Genomic DNA, 20,184 nt, shown 5'->3' on the forward strand with positions numbered 1-20,184 from the left:
TCGAAAGTCCAGGAAGGCCCTCAGCTACCCAGTTGGCTAAGATATTTTTCCTTGTACAGAAAGAGAGAATGGAGAATAGTTTCATCCCGTGGACATCCAGGGAGGGCAGATTTGTAAGATTTGGAGTATGTACTTAATTATTTAATTATTACGTTATTTCTTATTAGTAATGTAAGATATTTTATGTTTTGGTAGTTTGTAGGATAGATTAGTAGTTAGCTGAGTTTTTTTTTGTTTGTTGTGTTTTAGTTATTGTTTATTTCTTTTTTATATATATATATTTAATTGTATATTAGTGTTTATACTTGTTTGTATTACTTGGTAATTTTGTAAAAACTGTTTAAAAATTTCCTTTTTATCTTTCAATAAAAATCCCTCTAAAAAACAGGATATTAACTATATCATTTACACGTTAGAAAATCATGGAGAAACATTTCAGATTTGGCAATTTGCAACAAATAAATAGGGTACAAGCTGCAAAGGCCACTGAGCTGGTCAAGGGTTAAAGATTATGCTTAAATTATTAAGCATCCACAAGCACTGCAATGGGATCATTGTGAAAAGCAAAACTGGGCTTTTAGCAAACTACAATACAAAACTAAGGAATTGGTACAGATGAATACTGAAGAATCTGCTGAGTCTTGGCATTTAATGGCAGGGCAGGTCAAGGCATCAAAATATTATCCAGCTTTCAGACTTTCAGTAATCAGGAGTAGGGTGCAAACAGCATACCTGAAGTTTGCATTTGATTGGAAAAAATAATGTCAATATGTAATTTAGGCTAATATCTTGCAAGTGGCTAATACTTATTCCATTGTACAAGTCAAAAATGTTTCACTAAAACAAGCCATGCACTTGCCAGAGTTGCTGACAACTTGACTGAGCCAGGAGAGAAGACGTAAAGCAAAGTTCTGATGGGATACAACACTTGAATGAAGAATTTCAACACGTAGAGGTGACTGGAATACGCTGTTTGTAATGTTCTGAAAGAAAAATTAACAATGCACATGACAATATTCTCTTTGGTTTGGCTAAATGCCAATTAACACAATCCATTCTTTATATACATGATAATGGTAAAATAGCGATTACTGAGCAAGACAGCTACCATTCTTAAAAAACTGACATCAACCTGAAAGTATCATTCAGCTCGTTTCTCCACAGGTGTGGAATACATACAGCTTTTCCTCTTTATATCTCAATACAATCATTCACTGTTTATAGTTCCTTCATTCATGGTTACAGAAACAGACTACTTAGCCCATTGAGCTGGCTCTTCCTATCAATTAGAACATGGTTGATCATCTGCATAAAGTTACTTGTCCGCAAAACTTCATTTTCCCCAATGCCAATGGTCTCCTGAAATCGACTGATTTCTGTCTGTAACCTGCTCAATGTTTGAGCTTCCACAGCTCCTGGAGCAGCATGTTCTAAAGACCCTTCACCTCAATCTTAAACAGTCTCGCTCTTATTAGTTTTAGACCAATCAGCTCACTAGCAAAGCCTTTTTCTGCCCTTTTGATTATTACGCAGAGCTGGAGAGACAGCTTCGAGTGCCAATCAGCAGGGCAGGGCCCAGGGAGGAGTCAAAGACTTGAGTTTAAGGCACACCTGACCTTGGTTCATCTCTGGTGATGCACACTGAGTTGACCTCTGAGGAGTGCATACAAAGGTGGGATTGGGAAACAAGTTATCTTTCAGCCAGCAAACTTCCTCCATTCCCAGCCTGGCAGATGTTTAGAAAGGAGGAGGAAAAGGAGGGCATGTGTCAGGCCCACGTTCAGTCTCAGGTTCTCTCTCACACACACCCTCTTCACACACTCTCTCTCTCTTCATTATGTGTTTTAGCTCTTGCTTTCCCATCCTTTAACTCATTATGCAATCGTTCCCTCGAATTTACATGCTGTCGTGTCACTCTGCTTGCTCACTTCCTCCTTCCCTTCCATTGTACATTTCTTCTCTTCAAAAATGCATTCTTAAACTTGCTATGTAACCTTCCATCTCTCACAAGTGCATTATCTCTCTCACACTTCATCTCCGAAGCTCTTTTTGCCTGCAGCTCGCAGATCCCATCTCTCATGTTCACCATTCCCATTTACACATGTACCACATTTCTCTTAACTGCTCCTCCCTCTCACATACTGAATGCCTCTGTCCCTTCCTCCCATCTTCCACCAACCTGAATCGCAGTTGCACACTCGTCCCTTCCCCCTCGTGCGTGTGTACCCCCTTCCAATGCAAACCCTCCCACATGCACTACCCCCTCCATTCCCCAACTATGCCCTTCCCCGCGGTATGAGTTATCTGAAGCAGATTAATTACTTCCGCACATTCTTCATACAGTAAAAGCTTACCACCAGAAATGCTAATGCTTGGAATAATTAGCGAACTTGCTTCATAATTTCCTCTACCGTTATAGTTATCTTCAACTGCAGTTGTTAAATGAATGCAGAAAGCATTTTATTTCACTTACAATAACGTCTAACTTCGTTTCTTGACACGACTGCAGTGTTCCATGCTTTACTGCTCTACGACCCTACAGAGACATGACACAAAAACAAAATTTGAAGGATCTGAGTGAAGTTCAAACCATACTTCTTAAAACAAAATAAGCAAGTTTACATTAAACAATGTAGAGATCAGACAATTTAGCACTGAATGTAGTTAACTATAAATTTGCTGACTACGTAACAACTGATTGCAAATCAATTTGTACCAATATGTTTGATCAGCAAATCCAATTCAAAGAAAAAAACTTAAGCTGTTAGTTAAATAGGAGATTTGACCTTATAACAAGAACTGTTTATTTACATGCACAACTCGATTCTCATCTGGCACATTTTCAATGTTCTGGGTATGAGTTGGGAGTGCCAACTTCACTAAGCATTTCAAAAGCTCTACACGTTAACAAAGAGTGCAAGGGATTCCTCAAACACTCTGAAGCCTAGCTTAAAAAAATAAGTATTTCTAATCTATGTGATATCAAGCCCAGATGGTATAAAAGGGCCCAAAATCAGATCAGAGCATCTATAGATATGGTCACTTTCAGATTACCAATATACAAGTGGCAATATAACTGCAGCTTTGATTGTCCATTAACACTCCCATTTTTATAACTTTTATCCACATCTTGAGACAGTTATGGTCTCATCCCTGCCTATCTCTGTACCTCCTACAATGCTACTTCTCTCCTAGAATACTGCATTTCACCAACCCTGACCTTCAGTTCATCTCCAAGTTCCTCCACACCTCTCTTGGCAATTGAGCCATCACACTTTAAAGCCCAGATCTCTGAAATTTTGCCCATCTTCCTGCAAGAGCTTTCTTAAAAGCTGTCTTTTGGTCAAGCACTCAGTCACCAATCCCAATTATACCCTTTCTGGCTTAGTGTGGTATCTTTGCTTCTCTGATTTCTTTCCTGTTTACTATGTTAAAGATGCTATCTAAATGCAAGTTGCTTTGGTTGCACAAAAAATAATCCACAATCACTAATGACACTTACCTCTCTATCTATCAAGGTGGTGTGACTCTGTGCTTCTCTCTGTGAGCAGCCCAGTGACCTCTGGAGTGAATGGATGACATGCTCAAACGAATGCTGTTCATCATTAAACAGCACACAGAAATAGGAATCTGTCTTCTCCCTTGTGAGGAAAAAAGAAGTTTAAGCATACGCTTCAATATTGGTACATCAGCTTGCAAAGTTTGCTGAATTTTCCCCGACAGAACCAACAAGCAACTGTGATGTAGTTTGTTGATATTTCAATACAACACTATAGAACTCACTCTCTCAATGTGTAACACCAATGGACAGTGTGAACAAGGGAAAGAAAAATGTTGTTTAATACTTTAACCATGAATTAATGTGGTGAGTCAGAAATCCAGACATGACTATTTATAAACTAATCATAAATACAATCATTAATACATATAATAATAATACAGATCATTACAACACATTCTCCAAGTATATAATGAGATATTGTGTGTGAACTTTAAACTTTTTCATACATTTGTTGGTAAAGTGCTATGATGATATATAGTGAGTGCAAGTGCAGGCTTTGTTTCTCCTTATTAGTCAATGTTGGCAAGACTTATCCTACTAAAGTAGCATGCTATAGCCCACACTTTGCCTAATCAGCAATTTCTATTGGATCACACTAGCAAGAAATACACAAATTGCTGATATTCATTTCAAAATATAAAAGTTTTCAACCTTTTCCCAATCACCTCACTCTTCATTCAGTTTTTCAATTAGTTCTGTAATTAAAAATAAATTTGTGCAATTACAGTTCTTCAATATCAAATCTACGTTAAAACTTCAAAAACCTTCTCAATGGCTATTTAAACAATAGATGAGACAAAGGCAATTTAGTAATGTTTGGCTACTTGGGTTCAAATCCCATGGCAGCCAGTAGAATTTAAATTAATTTAGAAATTATGGATCCAAAGCTTCAGAAAGGCTGACCATGAAACTATCATCGATTGCTGTAAAAACCCATCTGGTTCACTAATTTGCTTTAACTCTGAAATCTGCCATACTTTCCCAGCCTGGGCAACTTCTGGCTCCAAGTCCACAACACAGTGGTTGATTTAACTGAATGCAATAGCCTAAAGGGCTGCCCAATTCAAGAGCAATTAGGGATAGGCAACAAATTTCTGGCCTTGCTAGTCACTCGCACATTCCATATTAAGAACAAAAGACAGTCAACATATTGTTCCTAGACTTTTCTACTTAAATTGCTTCAGTAAACTACTTGGTTAGGTCATTTAACTGTGTTTATTGTCTGTTATCACATCCCTGGTAGGAATAGTGCTGGAAATCAAGCCCTACTATTCCGTAAGTGTGAAATACAGTATTACTAATTTTGAATCTCAAGAATAGTTAATACCTGACTGAGGCCACTGTCTAAGATAAAAAGGAAACTTGCACCAGGTTTCATCAATGAGTAAGAAAAACAAAGCTTATTTATTATAACAAACTTATCCTCTAAAATGCAGCAAAATCAGGTAGTAAGTAATATAGCAGCTTAGTGCAAATCCCCTTTCAATCCAAACAACACATTCATTGACACAAAGGACAGAACAGAAACAATCATCTCAGGAAAATTTGTGGGGAATACATAGGTTAAAAGGCTGTGAATTCAAGTCCAATCCAAAAGGAGAAATGACATGGACTTTTCCCCAGAAGTGTGATTTTGTTTTTTGCTGATGATATCAAGTTGATATTGACTGCGATGATCCTCAATTTGGTCGACAGTTAGACCTGGGTCTTGCCTCTAGTTGGAAATGTTCTTCCTTTTTGCAAATTGTTGAGTGTTGTTACTTTTCTTTTCACAGAAGAGAGCCCGAGTGGAATTTTGGTTCTGGCAGGCTCAAAGGTCTGAGTCCCAACTGTGCTCATACATTTCAGCTGTGTCAAACTGCCACTTTAAACCAATCCAAATGCTGTTGCTGAACAGCTGCCCTTTTTTGCAAAGACAACTAGTGCCAGTATAAAAGTATGGTGTCCAGTTTCAGCAGAGCAAAGTGTCTAATAATCCAAGCTTCCATTTACCAGTTTATATTTCCAAAGAGTTCTCTCTCTAAAGTTCAGTGCATTGTAAACGTGTAATAATGTTCAATGATCATTCACTCTTTGAACACTTAGTACTTTGTTCCAGCAAAATGAACATTTTACTTGCATTGATGTTTGAAAATGTTTCAAATGTCAACTTTACTGGATTTCCTGCAAAGACTTAACAAATCCTATTTAATCATGCTTTCTATCTGTTGTATTATTGCAGTTACCCCAGAAAGGCAAAGTGCCTTTAAAATAGTTAGATGTCATCTCAATGTGTAATGTCAATAATAGAAGTCCTTGCCTCACCTTCAGTAGTCTCAGTGCAATGGAGTTATTGCACTCTGTATCCATTGTGGTCTGCCATGTATAGTGTTACAACTATGTAATATAGCTGTAAAATCAGTAAGTATAAGGGCACAGACTGTGTAAAGTTCATGATCTTAGAACAGTGCAAATAGTCAATACTGTTAATAACTTCAAAACATCTGTCCCAACAAGAACCAAGCCTTCATGGTGTATGTTACAAGGGCTAACAAATAGGGAAACACTCAGACCATAAACATATGGTTGAAAATGGAATAGTGTGGGATACATCGGCTTCAGATCGGTTCCACAGGTCGGTGCAACATGGAGAGCCGAAGGGCCTGTACTGCGCTCTAATGTTCAATGTTCTATATCAGATTGGTCATAGTAGTTGACCGAAGAAATCGCATCACTATCAATTATTGTAATGCAGCATCTTGGTGGCATAAGAGAAATTTTTCTTTGTATACCTTGGTTGGAGTCCCAAAGGTAGCTCTTTATCTTCCGTCCAGATCAACATATCTATGATATACCTGAAGATAATAGTGAAGAGTTGCTGGGCTCTTTCAGCCAAACCCACAGGTAACTGGCTTGCAGAATTCTGTGTGAAAACAAATATAATGCTTAGAATGCACATATATGCAGAGTAGCATTCCTCATCGCACACGACTCTCCTTTTAATTCTTACGCACCTTTCTAAAATAGATGTGTGTCAGTGTATAATGCATAACCTTCTATCTGTAATAAAAATAGAAAATGCTGGCAATACTCAGTAAATTTGCCAATATCTAAGTTGGCCAGTATCTAAGTTTATATTTCTTCCATCTTAGCTCTGCCTTTATAGGACTTTCCATGGCTCATCCAATAAATTTTACATGACAAATCAGTTTCATTTTACAAAGACATTCACAGGTTTTCTCTCTGTAGTCTGTTGAGTTGAGAATACAGCCCTCAAGCCATGTATAAAAAGGCTGCATACTATCGCATCAGTTGTATGACACTTTGATCTTTTACATATAAACTGTGTCCTATGTATCCTCCCTGATTAGCTACTAGACAAAGGAACAGTGCTCTAAAAGCTTGTACTTTCAAATAAACTTGCTGCAATATAACCTGGTATCGTGTCATTGTTAACTTACTATTATTAGCATGATCATGCACAAGTGCTCCCTCCCCTCAAGTTTGTTAGCGTTATTATTCTCCTAATTATTCAAATTAATCTTAGTATCCTTTCCCAACCCTCTTCCCTTTCATTTTTATGTTGACACTATTCTCCTCTCCTCTTCTGGGTGACCCCCTCCTTGAATTCGTATTGACAGTGGGGATTATGCTCTAATTCTATGCTGGCATTATCACTATCCTATCCAATGCCAATCCATCCCAGTTTCACATTAGTCCAACAGTTGCACTGCTGACCTCATCACCATGCCTCTCACCCTCTTCAGCTTCTTGCAGGCTGTATTCAGTTCAAGCTCTCACTCCACTTCTATACCACTAGTGGTTTCCACACGCTGCTGCTGCTGCTGATCTGAGCAACTAAATAGCACTGTGCACTTTAGAGAAGGAGACCTGACAAGAGGACAGAGAGAATTCCTGTCTGTGTACAGCTGAACTCCATTAGTTCAGGTTGCAATACCTAGAGCAGAGGGAAAAGGTGTAATATTTCGAAATGACCAGGCATCCTTTAAGCATAGCAAAGTGGGGAATTATTTTGTCTCAGAGGGTGGTGCAACTTTGGAACTCTGTCCTGAGAAGGTGATGTACTGGGTCTATCGACCTCATCTATTTGAGGTAGATAGATTATTCTCAGGCCACGGAATCAAAGATGATGGAGAGGGGTAGAGTGGAATAATAGAATTGGGAACACAAACAGAACAATCATGAGCTTATTGATCGACAGATTAGCCTTGAAGGGCTGAACGGCTTACGCTACTTTTAATTCATATAAGCTCTTATATGTTTGATATGATACCATGTTTTGTTTCCAAACTGTTCTTTCATTAGAAAGCATAATCACTTCCTAGCCATCACCCACCATACACCCATGAAGGGGAACTTGCCTTTGTTTCATAGCAACTTTGGTATTATTCTCCCCGAGCAAAAACATTAAGGGGAAACAATGGAAGCATTCAAAAGTACAAGAGGTTTAATAGAGCAAATGAGAAGAAACTGTTGTCACTGGGTGCGCAGTCAACCAGATGACAGGATTAAGATACTTACCAAAAATACCAGAAGAAACAGAAGCATTTTCTTTTAAAATGCAAATTATGACAATCTGGAATGTACTGCTTGAAAGCAGAAAGATGGAAGCTGATTCACAAGAAACCTTCAAAGGTGATTAACAAATAGAGACATAGAAAACGGGAGGAATACATCATCCAGCTCTTCGCGCCTGTTTTACCATTCAGTATGATCGTCCAACTGAGCATCCTGCCACATTTGGTCAAACAAAAAATGACAAGTTTCGACTGGATTTTTCAGGCTGCAACTAGTCCAATTGAATTAGAGTTGAGACTATTGGTGTGGAGATATCATATGGTCCTACACAAAGTATTTCATATTAATACAAAAGCCAAGTAGGAGGATGGAGATCTGAAATTAAAACAAAATGCTGGAGAAACTCAGCTAATCTGGCAGTATCCATTGAAAGTGAATCAGAGTTAATGTTTAGATCCAATATAAATCTCCTTCAGAACTTAAAACTGTTCACCTTGACATAGTGATATCAACTTGCATTTAAACAATGTAATGGGGCACAGTCATTCGCAACTTGGATATTTTTAAAAAGTGTCCACAAGCAGCTATAGATGCACAGACAGTTCCAAGAAGGAAATATGTAACAATTGGCTGTGAGATTGGAAAACTTTAGGCTTGTTTGTTGTTTTGGTAACTAGCTTGAATCAGCCAATTAATTTAAACCAGGCCCTTAGATCCTGAAAACCTAAGGTTTTGACTGCTAGGAACCAATCCGATTGAAAAGAATTAATAAGTTATCAAGGATATAAAAGATGCAGGCATTTTGAAAAATTGGGAGAGAGCCAACTGCTATCTGAAGAGATAATAGCTTTTTTTCCTGAGAGCTGCAAAGTTATCTATTCATAAAGATACACAACACTCTTAGTTAATATTCTTGACACCAGAAAACCACTAAGGCAGCATTTCGGACAGAGGAAGACAATGGAAGAAAATACAGAAGTCCAGGGAGATGCATTCTATGCGAACTTTGACAGACTAAGTTTTAATTGATTTTGTTTTCTTATTACTTGGATTTATACAAGCGGGACCTGTGATATTGGAACAGCATACAATTAGAATCCTGTTTTATTCAGGAATAGGTAATTATGGAGGGATTGTTTGGTTTGTTAGTAATCTGCTAATTTGTTCACTGTTGGAGTTGGATAAGTAAATTGTTACTTGTTAATTATAGGGGAGGTGAAAGGTTTCCATTTCATTTAACCACTCCTTTATAACAGATTGGGGTAAGAGGCACTTTTCACACTTCTTTTACACATAATAAGCAAGATGTTTTTAAGTAGTTCGTTTTTAGTTCACAGGGGGGAGGGGGTTAACCTCCACCTTCGTGAATGTCATATCAAGTTTCAGTGCTTAGGCACTCAGAGTTGCAAGGAAGAAACAGATCTCTATATATTCATAGCAGTGACTTCCTTTTGGTTCAATCTAGGTTTTACACAGAAGGTGGAATCATCAACAGTTGAAAGCGCAAGCAAGAGAATGTGCACAAGGCAGGAGGAAGATATAAAGATGCATACCACCAGCCCCAGTGTCAAAACCTCCTTGCTCATGCCAGAAGATCATGACTTCAAATCCCACTCTACAGACTCCTGCACACACTCAGGCTGGCATTCCCAAGTCTACAACTCAGGCTGCTGCACTGTTGGATCTGCCAACTTTCAGATAAGATATTAATACTGAGCAACTCTTCTTTACTGAAGAGCAATAACATTTGGATCATATATCAGATGCCCAGAGGAAACTATATAAGAATTATAACAAACTTTAATCACTAAACTTTACCAAAACAAGTAAATTGGCCAGTATTTTAAGAAGGTGGCAGTCAAAGTGAAGTGCACAATGTTCCTATGCTTGTTTCTGGTGTGAGGAATTGCAAATAGTGCAAATACAGCATATCTTGTGCTATATAATGGCTGGTTATGTCAATGGGTACATACAAAGCTGATTCAAATTCTTAAAAATTGTAAACTTAAAAAAGCATGTGTTGTATCATGCAATCTGTATGGACTGGTAAATGTTTATATGACACTGCTATTCTGGGAAGTGTTCCAGGAAAATCTGATTCAATCACAGCAGATGGCTCCAGTTTATCACAGAAGTGCACTTCAACTCTGGAACAGAAATTCCTAATAGTACAAAGTACAACACAAAATAAACATTCAATAATTGTGCAGTAAATGGTCAGAAACAGACTTGTACTTCAGATATTAGTGCCTGCAACATCTAACACAGTTAAGATCAAATTTGAAAATGCATGCAGCCTTTAAAATCTAATTACTGAACTCAATTACTCAGAACCACAATAAGCATGAATTACCCTGAATTACTGCGAAAGCACATTGTTCAAATTAAATTTAAACCTTATTTTTTCCACAAATTCAGCTTAGAGGTCCATGCATTGTCCTGGCTATGTTGGCCTTTTTGTGTGGTTTGTGAAACATTGCTTGTTCCATTCCTATTCTGGACCCTTTCCAATGCTCTCTTTTTCTGGTATATTGCTCACTATTGACACCACTCTCACGGTCTCACCTGAAACTGGTGCAATTAAGCAATTTTGCTTCATGTTTCCAGCCTTCTCTCACTTTTAATTAATTTATAAGGATGTGGGAGCTGCTGCCAGCATTTCTTCACCACCTCTCATTGTCCTTGAGAAGATGGTGGTGAGCTACCTTCTTGAACCATGTGCTGCAGGTAGACTCAGAATATGTCTACACTGGGTTGACTAAATGCACATTGGATGACTGCTTTAACACCTCTATTCGGTTTACAGGCATGACCAGGACCTCCCAATACTTTCCATTTCAGTTCCCTAACTTCCTCTCATACTAGTTTGTCCTCGGTCTTCTGCTTTCTGGTAGGGAACAGCACCTCATCTTCTATTTATGCACTTCACAGCCTTCAGAACTCAACGTGGAGTTCAACAACTTTAAACCAAAAACTGTGCCGTCCATGTTGTCTCACAATCCATCTTCTTTACAACCCACTTGCACTCCCATCACATATACACAGAGTATGGTTTTCTTGGCTTTGCTTTTAGCACAGTTAACGTAGAATTTTGCGAATAACGAATACACTGAATCATTCTCTCTTCTCTATAGTCATCAGGCTCACTGGTCTATAGTTCCTTGTCTTGTCCATACCATCCTTCTTAAACAGTGGCACCACGCTAGCCAACCTCTAGTCTTCTGACACCTCACCTGTGACTATCGATGATACAAATATCTCAGCAAGAGGCCCAACAATCACTTCTCTAGCTTCCCACAGAGTTCTAGGGTATACCTGATTGGGTCCTGGAGATTTATCCACCTTTATGCGTTTCAAGACATCCAGCACTTCCTACTTGGACATTTTGCAAGATGTCACCATCTATTTCCCTATATTCTGTATCTTCCATATCCTTTTTCACATTAAATACTGATGCAAAATATTCATTTAGTATCTCCCCCATTTTCTGTGGCTCCACACAAAGGCCGCCTTGCTGATCTTTGAGGGGCCCTATTCTCTCCCTAGTTACCCTTTTGTCCTTAATGTATTTGTAAAAACCCTTTGGATTCTCCTTAATTCTATTTGCCAAAGCTATCTCATGTCCCCATTTTGCCCTCCTGATTTCCCTCTTAAGTATACTCCTACTTCCTTTATACTCTTCTAAGGAATCACTCGATCTATCCTGTCTACACTTTATAGATGCTTCCTTCTTTTTCTTAACCAAACCCTCAATTTCTTTAGTCAGCCAGCATCCAGCATTCCCTATACCTACCAGCCTTTCCTTTCACCCTAACAGGAATATACTTTCTCTGGATTCTCGTTGTCTCATTCCTGAAGGCTTCTCATTTTCCAGCCGTCCCTTTACCTGCGAACATCTGCCCCCAACCAGCTTTTGACAGTTCTTGCTTAATACCGTCAAATTTCCTCCAATTTAGAACTTCAATCTTTAGATCTGGTCTATCCTTTTTCAACACTGTTTTAAATCTAATAGAATTATGGTCGCTGGCCCCAAAGTGCTCCCCCACTGACACCTCAGTCACCTGCCCTGCCTTATTTCCCAAAGGTAGGTCAAGTTTTGCACCTTCTCTAGTAGGTACATCCACATACTGAATCAGAAAATTGTCTTGTACACACTTAACAAATTCCTCTCCATTAAACCCTTAACACTATGGCAGTCCCAGTCTACGTTTGTAAAATTAAAATCTCCTACCATAACCACCGTATTTTTCTTACAGATAGCTGAGATCTCTTTACAAGTTTGTTTCTCAATTTCCCTCTGACTATTAGGGGTCTACAATACAATCCCAATCAGGTGATCATCCCTTTTAATTTTGTGGCTTTGACAATTCAGTCTTCTTTAGAAGCGATGCTTATTTAATTACTTTTAGGATTGGTAACAAACCATTTTGGAGTAACTTAAGAGCTGTTCCCCTGTACCCCCAAACATACTTTCAGATTTGCCAGCAGGATTCCCGATATTTGTATCCTCAATCTTGAGGAGGGAAGCCACTATGGCACAGCTAGTATGTTTTATATTGGGTTTTTGCAACTGGTTGCAATGACAATGGCAAGTGCCATTTGCACACGAGAAGTAGCACGTCTTCATATGGGAAGACAAATGCCTAGTTCAGGTCACAGCTGTATGCCACTGAATGCAGAAATAGATCAACAGCAGACTGCATGTTTAATCTGGATATATCCTGTCCCACGATCAAGACAGATCCACCTAAGGTGGCATCAGTGGTTTACAGTTGGGAGAGAGCTGCTCTGGGGGTCCTCAACATTCATGCCAGGCCCCATATTGGGACCTGGTTAAACACTAGCAAGGAAACCCCCTGGTTATCTCAAGCTGGCCTCCCTCTGCCGATGAATCTATCCTCCCCATGCTGAACAACACTTGCAGGAAGAACAGAGGGTGGCAAGGGCACAGAATATACTCTGGTTGAGGGGGTTTCATGTCTACCACCAAGTGTGGCTCAGTTGCAGTACAACTGAGATTAATTTGTTGATTCCATGCCCACTTTGCTCTTAAATTCATACCTGCCTGTATCTTATCACAGCTCCTCCTGCTCCTCGGATGCTGCCTGAACTGCTGTGCTTTTCCAGCACCACTCTAATCCAGAATCTGGTTTCCAGCATCTGCAGTCATTGTTTTTACCTCGTTGATTTTAACCCTACTGTGAATCCTCTTGCAAGAATGCCTGCCTTGAAGAAGTTTTCCTCCTTTCTCTACAAGAATCTCAGTGAGTCTCTCTCTTACTGTAACCCCAGGTCATCTCCTCTGCCCTGAAGCTCTTCAACCATGTCCTGAAACAGACTTGCTACCACAGCCACATTTGTTTTCTCACCCAAAATGTCGATTTTCCTGCTCCTCGGATGCTGCCTGACCTGCTGTGCTTTTCCAGCACCACTCAAATCTAGACTCTGGTTTCCAGCATCTGCAGTCATTGTTTTTACCTTTTATCTTATCACAGCTGTCCTTTATTAATGGGCCTGTTAGTGGTCTCCTTTACACTGGGGAAATAAAGCATAAGTTGGGTGACCGCTTCACAGAACACCTACGTTCTGTTTCCAAAGAAGACCGAGTTTCCAGCTGCGTACCACTACAACACACTAGCGTGCTCCCTGGCCAACATCTCTGTCTGAGCCTTGCTGCAATGCCCCAGTGAAACACAGTGAAGTTGGAAGGGCAGCACCTCATTTTCTGCTCGAGAATTCTACAGCCGTCTGGCCTCAACATTGAATTCAACAATTTTTGAGCTTGAGCTCTCTGACGTCCTTACCCCACTCCTCACATATCAGGCCTTGTTATCACATGGTCTGCTACTACACACGACACATTGTTAGCTATTAACAGTCCCATTAACAGCTATTCACCCTCCTCGCCTGATTATTATCCACTTGGTCTGGCCAACTACTCTTCTCTCTCTTGCATCCATCGTAGAAATGTATTAAATGACATTTAAAAGTCCTCCACTTTCTCAGGAAGTTCATCTATCTCCACCAATCTTTCACTCCTCACGAGATCCTCCTCCTCCTCATCCCACTCAACACTCCCTCACCCCTGCCCCACATTCCCTTTCCCTATCTTCTGCATAAAAACTGACATTTTCCAGCAATTTCTGTTTATCTCTCTACCTTCAATCTTCTTTGTCACTTCTTTAAAAAACTTAATCACATTAGTGAGACACGCACAAAGTCACGTTGACTATCCCTAATCAGTCCATGCCTTTCCAAATACATGTAAAATGTCGGGTAGCAGAAGAAACTCATAACTTTCCAAAGAAAATAATCTATCAAACTACACAGAGGTGGTTCGTGCGTGTGGAATGAACTTCCTGAGAAAGTGGAGGACTTTTAAATGACATTGAATAGATTTAATACATTTCTAGGATAGATGCATGAATAGGAAAGGTTTGAAAGGGTATGGGCCAGGAGCAGGCCGACGGAACTAGTTTGGAATCAAGTTCGGTACGGACTAGTTGAACCACAGTGTTGTATGCCTACAATAAAAATTGTAACTAATTGAGCTCAAGCTTTCCACTATGTTGATAGAAACAATTATGGAAGATGTGGAGAAGAGTGAAGAGCTGGAAAAGGAATCAATACAGGTCTTGATCTTCAACTACCGTCTCCTACAAACAGTTGTCATAAAAAAAATCTGGCAGATAAGAGGATAAACCTTTATTGTCTTACTTTAAGCGGGTAGTGTACTGGTTCTAATTTGGTTATAAATAATAAATGCTATGACTAATATAAACTCTACACCTCCCATCCCGCTGAAGTCATAATAAGCACTGCAGCCGAAGATGCTATATGCTGCATACTTAATGGAAAATTGGTCACAGAGACAAGCAGCCAAAGGAAGAGGAGCTATGTCACTGACAGAATCATGTCACAAGCACAGTGCAAAATTCTCATGTCACCATCCCAATATCCAACCGAGAGTAATAAATGGCTCGTCACTGTGGAAAAGTCAGAATATTACATTTTTTTAAATTAGAGTACTTTCTATCTGTAACCATCCCTATGGAGGTATAGGCATATTATATTGTGATTGTACACATATGAATGAAGTAGTTTCAAAAATGAAAGTTGCAAATACAAGTTCAAGCTAAAGCAATGAGTTTCCATAGCAATAAATATGACTTTTGTCATTTCAATGCAATTGACTGGCAGGAGGAAGGCGAAATTAAGAAAATATTGATCCTTCTGGTCGCCATCACCAGACTAGCCACAATCAATAAAAGTTCAAATGGTGCTGGAAAAGCATCTTACCGCAGAGTCCTCTGATGCACCATGTTCATGCATTTTACAAGCAGGTCCAGTCTTCCAGGCTTCAACATCTCCACAGTCACAAAACCCCCCTCCATAAGAAGAATTCATCTTTAATATACAAAGTGATGTAGAAGCATCAGTTTTAAAACAATTAGAAAAATGGCACAATCTTTACTGGTACTCAAACATAATACAACATAGAGAAAGATACCAATGAAATACTTAATTAATATCAGGTTCTAAACAAGATATATAAACCAGGTTTCCTAATAAACACAATTACTGGTTTATTATTAAAACAAAACTTATTCAATAAAGACCTAATAATTGGTTTAACGTACATTGTGTCTGCAATATTATCTCTACCTCATCAAAATTTTCTCACAAATATACACTTCAGGAAAAGAGGAGAAAAATTACCTACGAAGATTGACTTTCTTGGGAATACAAAATTTGGCCAACAGATTATCCTTTCAAGCAAAAGAATAAACGTATGATGCTCTATTGCTCTCATATTCTGGTATGTGTGGTTATGTCACTAATCACACATGGTTTCTCTGAAGTCTTTCGGACACAGCTTGCTTGGAAACTCCAAACTTGAGATGATCCTTCCGTCACTTTTTTTTCAAATGATCAAATAGGATTCATTTTGAACTCAACAAGAGGGTTTTCTTTACGGAAATATTAGCTGGGCTGCATCATTTTAGCAAGCTTTCCTCCAATTATGTTCGTTCTTAGCAGGCCTTCCTCCAACTGATAAAACAAGAGCCTCTCTTCATCAGACACAGTTCAAAAGTCTTGGCAAGAGTCTCTTTCGAGAAAAAAATCTCTATTGTCCACAGCGATCTTTCAAAGAAACCACCTCAGGTATGTCTAAAAAACTTGAAATGAGTCAATTTTCCATAATCATTAAAAACTTAAGTCCTTGAAATCATCTTAAATGCATAACAACTTCATAAGTACTGTTATGTGCAAGATCAGTCAGGCTGGTTCCCTGGCTACTTCTCCAGCAGGTGACAAGAACAGAGGGTGCAAAACCAAATTGGAAAGAGCTCATTAGTCCCAGAATTTTCCACGTCCCAAACACATGACCTCAACCAATTTTGAAAATGAGGGGAACAGATGTGCAACAATACCATCACCTCCAAGTCACATACCATCCTTAGTCATTGTTGGTATCATACACTGTAATGCTTTATGTAATAGAACTGTTGGAGCACCTTAACACACATGCAGCAGTTCAAGGGCAACTATGGCATGACATTAAAGGCCAGTCTTGCCATCATTGCGCACATTTTAAGAATACAGTGTTAAAAAACGCTTACAAATGAAATCTCTTACAATTCACTACAAGCGAGTTACTAATATAAGCTTTCAGACATAGGCAGCACAAACAAAATGAACCAGGAAGAACATACTATACCTTGTACCGATGATTTTTGTGAACACTATTCTGGAAACAGTCCACGCATAGCACACAAGTGGGATCTATCGCACAGTCTCTGAAACAAAGATGTTACAGTATAAGCTCCATGTTAAAATCTGATCATATTTGTGATCCACTTTACCCAGTCATTGAATCTTCCAGCACTGGTCATTTGACCCATTATTTAGATAACTTTCATCAAGTTAACTGATTAGTTTAACCCCCTTATTATTTTGTTTAGATCACTCCTCTTCATCTCTATGTCCATGTTCTTTTTAAAAAGCAATTGAATAAATATTTGATTCAGACAGTATATAGCACATCTTTACAGATTGCATAAAAATATGTCATTCTGATTTTTTAAAAAATCAACCCACTCAGGAATTTTATTGCACATAGCAGAGAGGATTTGAATCTGGGCCTCCTGACTCAGAGGTAGGGACACTACCACTGTGCCACAAAAGCCCTTGTATATACGAGTAACAAGTAATCAGTGGTATTGGAATTTGTTGGCTGAGCATTAAATCAAAACTCTGGTTAGAAAAGTGTATGACAGGACTGCGTCCAATCTCGGAAGAATGGGCCATGCAGTCCCTCAAGCCTGTTCCGCCATCCATGGCCCAACACATATACATGCCTTTCGGCCATATTCCACAATACTGCTGTTTAACAAAAATGTATCTAATACAGATTTAAAGTTAACAACTGATCTCGTATCCACTACGGTTTGTGGAAGACAATTCTAAACCTCTACACAGTGTGTGTGTAGAAGTGCTTCCCAACATCGCTCCCGAAAGGTCTGGCCCTAATTCTCAGACTATGTTCCCAGTTCTAGAGTCCTCAACCAGCAGAAAGAGTTTATCTTTATCTACCCTGTATTCTCCTGTTAGCATCTTGAAGAGTTAGATCAGATCACCCTTTAATCTTCTAAATTCTGGAGAAAACAGGCCTGATTTGCGTACTCTCCTTATAACTGAAGACCTGAAATCCAGATATCATTCTTATAAACCTATGCTATACTCCCTGTAAGGCCAGAACATCCTTCCAAGCCGTGATACTCAGATCTGCTCACAGTACTCCAAATGAGTTCCAACCAGGGTGTTATATAATGGCAGCCCAATTTCTGCATCCTTTTACTCCAGTTCTCTAGATATAAAGGTCAGCCGTTAACTTTCAAGATTATTTTCTGCACTCATTCATTTCCTTTTAAAGATCTATGTCCATGAACCTCCAAATTTCTTTGGACCTTCAACTGTATTTAACTTCATGGCATCTAGAAAGTACCATGCTCTCTCCTTTCTTGGTCCAAAACAGTTAAACTCACAATTGCTTACAGTGAACTCCATCTGCCACAGTTGTGCCCAATCACGTAGTCTAACTTCTGGTACTTAATAATTTCCCTAGTTTATTTTTGCAAATGATCTTAAATCTGTGTCCTCTGATTATCAACATTCCTGCCAGTGGAAATATTTTTTTCCCTATCTGGTCTATTAAAACCCCACATAATTTTGAGAACCTTCTTTGCACCTTCCCTTTATCTTCCTTGTTCTAAGGAAAACAATCCTTACTTCACTTTTCAGTCTCTCCACATAAGTGAAGTCCCTCATCTTTGGTACCATTCTAGAAATTCCCTCTGTGCCTTCTCAAGCATTATAATTTAATATTCCTCCCAATTGCTGCTCTGGTGCCAACCTACTCAAATATTTGAAATATGCAATATGGCCATGTTTATTTTTCAGATATGTAGTGCAGGCCATAGTATAAAGCGTGAAGAATCTTGTTTTGGTACCTGCTGATGCATCACACATAGACAGGGCCGTTAAAAAGGCAATTGGTACACTTGCCTTCATTGTTCAGTCCTTTGAGTGTAAGAGTTAGGAAGCCGTGTTGTGGCTGTACAGGACATTGGTGAAGCCTCTTCTGGAATAATGTGTCCAGTTCTGGTCACCCAGTTATAGGAAGGATATTATTAAGCTGGGCTGAAAATGTGTTGCTGGAAAAGCGCAGCAGGTCAGGCAGCATCCAGGGAACAGGAGAATCGACGTTTCGGGCATAAGCCCTTCTTCAGGAAGCATTAAGCTGGAGAGGGTTCAGAAGAGATTTACTAGGATATTGCCAGGAATGGAAGATTTGAGTTATTAAAAAAAAGCTGGATAGGCTGAGACTTTTTCCACTGCAGCATAGGAGGTTGAGAGGTCATAGAAGTTTACAAAATAAGGACAGGTATAGAGTTAACGGTAGTTGTCTTTTCCCGAGGATGGGGGATTTCAAGTTTGGGATTATGCTCGGCATGAACTGGTTGGACCAAAGGGTCGGTTTCCATGCTGTATGACTTTATGACTGTCTAACTGCTAGTGGCTCCGAGCTCTATTACTGCTACCTGAATATCAAATTGCAAACTAAACCTACTGACAAGACTAAGCAATATTGTTAACTTGGCTTAATTTATCACATGTTCAAACAAGATGGTGTCCTTCTGGGATGTGATGGGGAAATAATCCCTGAACTAGTTACCTCTTGCTCTTCCAAGTCCCACACTTGCTGAGAGCCTGCCATTTTTTAGCTCACCATTCACATAATGGAGATGCAGCTTAGATCTGTTCACCAAACAAATCTGTTATCGTTAAGCACTCTGAATTAACTAAATGTTTAGTTGCCACAGTGCTAATGGCACACATCTTACTTTGTTGAAGTCCCAGTCCTGGCTGCATTGTTGTGGAGTGATGCTGAATATAAACTTGGAGTTAGAAAGAGCGAGACAGAGAGAAGCGAAGCATGAGAGAGGCAGAGAGAGAGAGAGAGAGAGAGCGAGAGTGTGCGCGCACGAGAGAAACCGAGAGCGAGAGAAACCGAGAACGAAACCGAGAGAAGCAAAGAGAGAGAGCGACAGAGAGACAAAGAGCGAGAGAGTGACCGAGACAGCGAGATCGAGAACGACTGAGAGAGACCGAAAGCGACCGAGACAGAGAGAGAGAGAGAGACACACACACACACACACACACACACACACACACACACAGTGCGCAAAAGAATGTGCATGTATATATCACCATCATGATCACAGCACAGAGTAATTTACAATCAAATATGTAATTTTGAAGTGGGGTCACAAATAACTGCAGCACTCCTTCAAGGCAACAGGTCTAATAATGAATGTATGGAAGACGAGCTTTTTATTTTGTGCACATATTCTAAGAAAGGCAGAGGTCAAGTTGGCTGTCTGCGAGGATCAATTAACAGTACACTGAATAAAAGGAAAAAGGGAGGGAAAAACTGTCATTTCAATTTATATAACTGGCAGCACTGCAGAATTAAAGCATAAACTGAAGCTCCAGCTACCTCAAAGATAAATATAACAAATCCTATGGTACCACATCAC

At 39.3% G+C, this 20,184-nt stretch overlaps 1 protein-coding gene across 1 annotated transcript in view; it reads right to left on the minus strand.

Moving 5' to 3' along the window:
* ubr1 (ubiquitin protein ligase E3 component n-recognin 1) overlaps positions 1-20,184 on the minus strand; it is a 204,626-nt gene that overhangs the window by 167,983 nt on the left and 16,459 nt on the right. Inside the window, exons 3-8 of the mRNA XM_043698391.1 lie at positions 16,803-16,881; positions 15,380-15,487; positions 6,334-6,464; positions 3,503-3,641; positions 2,474-2,536; positions 860-983 (exon numbers count right to left, since the gene is read on the minus strand). Of these exons, the coding sequence (XP_043554326.1) occupies positions 860-983; positions 2,474-2,536; positions 3,503-3,641; positions 6,334-6,464; positions 15,380-15,487; positions 16,803-16,881 (644 nt within the window). The remainder of the gene's footprint in view (positions 1-859; positions 984-2,473; positions 2,537-3,502; positions 3,642-6,333; positions 6,465-15,379; positions 15,488-16,802; positions 16,882-20,184) is intronic.

The sequence above is a fragment of the Chiloscyllium plagiosum genome, chromosome 10, assembly GCF_004010195.1.
Source record: "Chiloscyllium plagiosum isolate BGI_BamShark_2017 chromosome 10, ASM401019v2, whole genome shotgun sequence".
In the NCBI taxonomy this organism is placed as follows: Eukaryota; Metazoa; Chordata; class Chondrichthyes; order Orectolobiformes; family Hemiscylliidae; genus Chiloscyllium; species Chiloscyllium plagiosum.